At 30.4% G+C, this 6,000-nt stretch overlaps 1 protein-coding gene across 1 annotated transcript in view; it reads left to right on the top strand.

Annotated features, from left to right (window-relative positions):
• LOC126884327 (phenylalanine--tRNA ligase beta subunit-like) overlaps nucleotides 1–4,591 on the top strand; it is a 57,414-nt gene extending 52,823 nt beyond the window's left edge. The window contains exon 6 of the mRNA XM_050650268.1: nucleotides 4,273–4,591. Within this exon, the coding sequence (XP_050506225.1) occupies nucleotides 4,273–4,452 (180 nt within the window). The 3' untranslated portion in view covers nucleotides 4,453–4,591. The remainder of the gene's footprint in view (nucleotides 1–4,272) is intronic.
• The last annotated feature ends 1,409 nt before the right edge of the window (nucleotides 4,592–6,000 follow it).

Consider the following 6,000-nt stretch of genomic DNA (forward strand, 5'->3'; position numbering starts at 1 on the left):
TAACAATCTTATCGACATTCGGATCAACTGTTAACCAAAAAATTCGTGTTCTACGAGACAAAATACATAAAAAAACTTGGGTAAGTCCATCTGAATAAAGGAGGCCGTTAGACCTCCCCCACCCTGGGCGACAGGACTAAATGCAATTGCATATTGAAACATAGTTTTTAATTCCAAATAACATTTCAATAACAATTTTCGATATTGTGAAATATAAAGGTACTTGTGAAATATAAAGGTATAAAATTAATAAAATGTGATATCTGTAGGTTCCAAGTTACCCAGACATACTTTATAAGAGTTCAAAAAAAAATTTTTTTTAACATTTAATATTTTTAAGCCTGTTATTAAATATATTTTTGCTAAGTTTTACAGACAAAAGTTGTTTTTTATGACTTTGTACAAACATTTTTTAACTGATATTTTTCGTTTTTTGTATGACATTTTTTCATCTCTCGTAATTTTCTCAAAAAGAAGTTGTTTATTTTAGTTTGAAAGTAAAATAATTTGGTGCATTTTAGAGACTACATCTTAATATTAAAAAAAAAGACCTTTAAAATTGTAATATATCCGTTTATGCTAGAGTAATATCCTCTTAAAGTGATAGTAATTCTATAAAACTACGAAGTTTTCAAAATTACATTTTTTTGAGACATCTGAGACATTTGAGACATAATTTGAATTAAATTTTTGAGTTTTTTTTTTAATAAAGCGTAGTTTAGTAAGATGTTTGTAAGCTAAGTTGTGTAAATTTGAGAGTTTTATAGGTAAAATTGTATTAGTTACACATTTTTAAATAATTTTAAAACAAAATTCATGCAAGTCTCACTTTCCGCTCACACCGTACATATGCCCATAATTTTTTTGTCTTTTTATTATAACTGTAAGATAGCCTTAATGTTTTTCTTTCATTTCCAATTTGCAAAATTTCGATTGATCAATTAGTTAAAAAATTATGGTAAATCAATTTACCCGCGCGCTTCGCAGAACGCTGTAATATTAGTGCGCCAATGTTTGTGAGAGGGGCGACTTGAGCGTTATAAATAAAAAACTATAGTTTTTAATTTTAGAAAAATCTTTATATAAGGTTTCTGGTGTAAAATTTTCTGAATTTTTCAATAGCTAAAATATTCTTCAATAGATCAAAATCACTTTTTAAATACCAATGAACACAGAATGTTTTACATACTACTAATAATGAAAAATTATGATTATGAATAATTTGCACTGGTATAAGATAGGGATGTGTTGCGATAGCAGTAGCCGTTATTTTTTAACAGTTATTTTCACTGAAGCTGCTTCACACTGTTACACCATTTTCATAATAACTGAAATATTCAAGTAGCTGACTACTTTTTTAGTTATTGTAGACCTATAGGAAGAACACCTACCCGTTTCATGTCCGTCCGTTTTTTAATTATTAACAATTATTTAATTTGTATGTAATATTTTTTAAATTTTCATGTAATTTCTACATACATTACAAATATGCAATTTTAATATAAATGTATTAATTAATAAAGGGTCTAATTTGTTTAAACATTTTCTTGAAAAATATATTTTTTTTTCCAAAAATCTATTTTTTTAATCATATCATTAATGATCACAGAAAAAGTTAAAGTATATTTTAACAAATAAATTATTTTTATTAAATAATTAGTTGTTGAACATAATTTATTTATTAAAGTATACCTTAACTTTTTCTATGATTAATAATGATAGTATGATTACAAAAAATGGATTTTTGAGAAAAAAAAAAATTTTAATTGTTTTAAAAAATAGACTGTTTATTAATTAATAAATGTCTAGACAAATTGCATATTTGTAATGTACACAAAAGTACAAACAAATTAAAAGAAGAAAAATCAAAATTCATTGAGTAGATCTCAAGATATAGAAAATGATAGTAGTTTTAAGTTGCTTTTTTAGTTTTTGAACACATGAATTTGTCGGCTCCCGCCAGGTAGCTGACAACTTTTTTAGTTATTGTTGACCTATAGGATGAAAACCTACATGTTTCCTGTAGAGTTCGCGTCTGTTTTTTAATTATTAACAATTTGGTGCAATCAAAGCAGTAGCTCCCCTTTCACTTACCATGACTAGTCACCATTTGAACTACATTTTAAAAAATTTGAGTAAAATATCACCTTTTTGAATATTTAAAAAGATTTTTCTACGGACAATATTTTTAAAGTTATTCTAAATGTTTACAAACTAGGATTTTTTACAATATTAGATAATTTTTTATCTTTTCTTAATACATTTTGATAGCATTACTTTTCTACTTTCATTTGACATACGCAGAATTGTCCTACCTTCATTATTTTCTGTCATTTGTTATTGCAAAACAAAGGTCTCTGGGATAAACAAATATAATAACTTTTAAACTAATTAATGGATCGGTCTCAAATTTTGAGGGTTTGTTATATACCCCAATACCCAACTTTGAGTGAAACACTACAGTTCTAAGTTAGTTTTAGTAAAAGTTATTAATAAATAACGATTTTCAGGTATTTTGCAGTTTACAAAGCGACATATTAATTTTTTGATTTTCAAAAATCGTCATTTTGAAGGGTTTTTCAATGTTCTAAAGACTAAATTATAATTTTATGTCAACTATTTAGGTTTTTAATTGAGTGCAAAAATGGAAAAAAATCGCGTTGATTGCACTAAATTGTTAATAATTAAAAAAACGAACGCGAACTCTAGGCAGGAAACATGTAGGTTTTCATCCTATCGGTCAACAGTAACTAAAAAAGTTGTCAGCTACCTGGATATTTCAGTGTCCAGAACATGGTCTATTTCTTACTTATTTCCCTGGAGTATATCTGTGCGACGAGACGAACCTTGCTTGTAATAATACAGTTTGAAAATCCCGATTATTTGGGGTCCATCATTCGTGCTACCTTCAGAACGCCGCTAACATTTATTTTCCATTCTCCGACATCAACATCGCACCGCAGCAGGTTGGTTTCATTTAAGAGGATTCGTTTTTTATATTATGTATACGTATTGTATAGAAGTAAATTTTATTTTTGTTATTTATTTGAATATGTTTGTATGTTAATTAAATTTGCGTTTTACTGAGTCTGGTGTCTAATAGGGCTTTTCATCGATTGTCATTTGTTTCGAGCTTCTGTCATGTGTCACATAATATTAATATATCTACGTCATACGTCTTTGGTTTGTATCATTTTAATACCAATAACGTATGACGTAGATATATTAATATTATGTGACACATGACGGAAGCTCGAAACAAATGACTGTGAATGAAAAGCCCTATAGAGCTGCTCTGGTGTCAGATCTTTTGTCGAACCTATCTGGATCTTCTACGTATGTACAGGGTTATCCGCTATATTTTGACCCCCCCTGTAAGCTGCTTTAATTACAGAATTAGAAAAAAATATGAAATACAAAAGCTACATGATTTTTTATGTAGTTTTCGAAAAATAATAGTACAAAAAAGGAAGGTGCAAACAAAATGGCCGCAGATGTTAACTTTGTTAATTTAAATGGAACACCCTGTATATGGTTACAAATTTGAATAGAACATTCTGTAACGAACATTTCCAAATTAAATTTGATGGGAATGTCTGAAAAAATAAGCGAGATACTAGATATTTTAAATAAATCTCAGTCATGATGGTAGGCTTATGACAGTGATAGGAATATCATGACATCAATGTTAGTTTTTTAAAATTTATAATATTTAATTAGAATGTGATACACGGAAGCTGAAAAGTTTAAAATATTATAGGTAATAAATAAATTAGTGTAGGGATTGGAAACCTAACTTATAATATTAAAATAACAACGACAATTACAGTTAACTAAATAATAATACAAAATAATTAGTAACTCGCTTATTCTTCCAGATAGGTCCATCAAACTTGATACGGAAATGTTGGTTACAGAACGTTCTATTCAAATGTGTAACTATAAACAGGGTGTTCCATTTAAATTAACAAAGTTAACATCTGCGGCCATTTTGTTTGCACCTTCTTTGTTGTTCTACTATCATTTTACTTTCTGTTCTACTTTTATATTTTACATTTTTTTCTAATTCTGTAAATAAAGCAGTTTACAGGGAGGTCAAATATAGTGAATAACCCTATACTTTCCATTCTCCACTGTTTCGTTTATATCTCATTGTATTTAACATGCAGATTATTGTTGTTCGATGCAAACTGATCTATGAGTACCTATATCATAACTATATTTTAATATATTTACTTACTGAAATAATTACAGAGTGTTTATATATTTTAGGCAAAAGTGGTTCTTGATACCATAGTTTGTATGTTTAGCCAGTATTGTTCTGATTCACACAATATTGAGTATTGTGAAGTTATTAACCCTGACGGTACATCAGCATTGTATCCAGATCTAGAATACAGGAGTGAAAATGTTTCGGTCAAAAAATCCAATAAAAAAATCGGAATAAAGTAAGTCTGCATTATAAATGAATAGGTTGTATTCCGTAGAGAATTGTAAAGAACATATTTATATTATGGTTAAATTTTTCATATGACATGTAGCTGTAATAATACTTTTAATCCACGTGGTTATATTAAAACAATTACATTTTTATCCGTGTCTGTTTATCTTTCTTTGTTCTTAAGACAAGAAAATTTTTAACTTGCTTTCCGCTTTTTCCTATTTTGTTTTTAGATTTAACAAACTGTGCTATTCTCTCGATAATGGTCCTAAATGGTAATTATTTTCCGCTCTGTCGATGACACGTTAAGTATTCTTATGAATATGTGCATTACCACAGCGTTTAAATAGTCTTAGACCCGTCCGCACATGGGTCGATCGAAGACACGTCTCGAAGTTCGCGCGTCTTGCTCGTCTTGTACGAACCCTGCGTCACAAGCGATTGCCCTCCGCACACTAGTCGATTCTGTTTTTATAAATTAACACATTTTTTATATAGTAACCAAAACGACTATTTCGATATGTGAAGAGTACGGTATTATTACATTTTTATACAGTTGCATTATACAGTTGAGGATATTTTTCTACTTCCTCAACGAATTTTATAATAAACATCTAGAAACAGAAGTTCAATGTTTTCAGAATTTTACATTACAAACAATATATTTCCACAAAGCTAATAGTACAACAATCAACGAACATAACATTCACCGATCTTTAAAAAGACTAAAATTTAATTTAGGGCAAAAATCAACAAAAACGAAGGAAACAAATAAAATAATGACTGGCGGGGAGAGACCTACGTGACTGGAATCGAGTCGAGTAGTTCGAGCGTCGCCCCATGTGCGGACGGTCTAAGGCCGTCCGCACATGGAGCGACGCTCCAAGCACTCGACTCGATTCAAATCGCGTAGATCTCTCTGTGCCACTCAAGTTCCTTCGTTGTGGCATTGGGCTCCGTACACGAGGCGTTTAGAATAGCAAAATCTCCTCGTTTTGTATGACTCTCGTTCCGTGCGATCTGAAGCGAACGAGAAAGTTCGAGTGAGACGCACGTTTAGTCATTATTTTATTTGTTTCCTTCGTTTTTGTTGATTTTTGCCCTTAATCAAATTTTAGTCTTTTTAAAGATCGGTGAATGTTATGTTCGTTGATTGTTGTACTATTAGCTTTGTGGAAATATATTGTTTGTAATGTAAAATTCTGAAAACATTGAACTTCTGTTTCTAGATGTTTATTATAAAATTCGTTGAGGAAGTAGAAAAATATCCTCAACTGTATAATGCAACTATATAAAAATGTAATAATACCGTACTCTTCACAGATCCAAATAGTCGTTTTGGTTGATATATAAAAAATGCGTTCTTCCTGGTTGGAAGATGTGAGCAAACTGAATCGACTAGTGTGCGGAGAACAATCGCTTGTGCCAGACGTGTCTTCGATCGACCCATGTGCAGACGGCCTTATTACTACTCTCTCTCTCTCTCTCTCTCTCTCTCTCTCTCTCTCTCTCTCTCTCTCTCTCCTCTCTCTCTCTCTCTCTCTCTCTCTCTCTCCTCT

The sequence above is a fragment of the Diabrotica virgifera genome, chromosome 5, assembly GCF_917563875.1.
Source record: "Diabrotica virgifera virgifera chromosome 5, PGI_DIABVI_V3a".
In the NCBI taxonomy this organism is placed as follows: Eukaryota; Metazoa; Arthropoda; class Insecta; order Coleoptera; family Chrysomelidae; genus Diabrotica; species Diabrotica virgifera.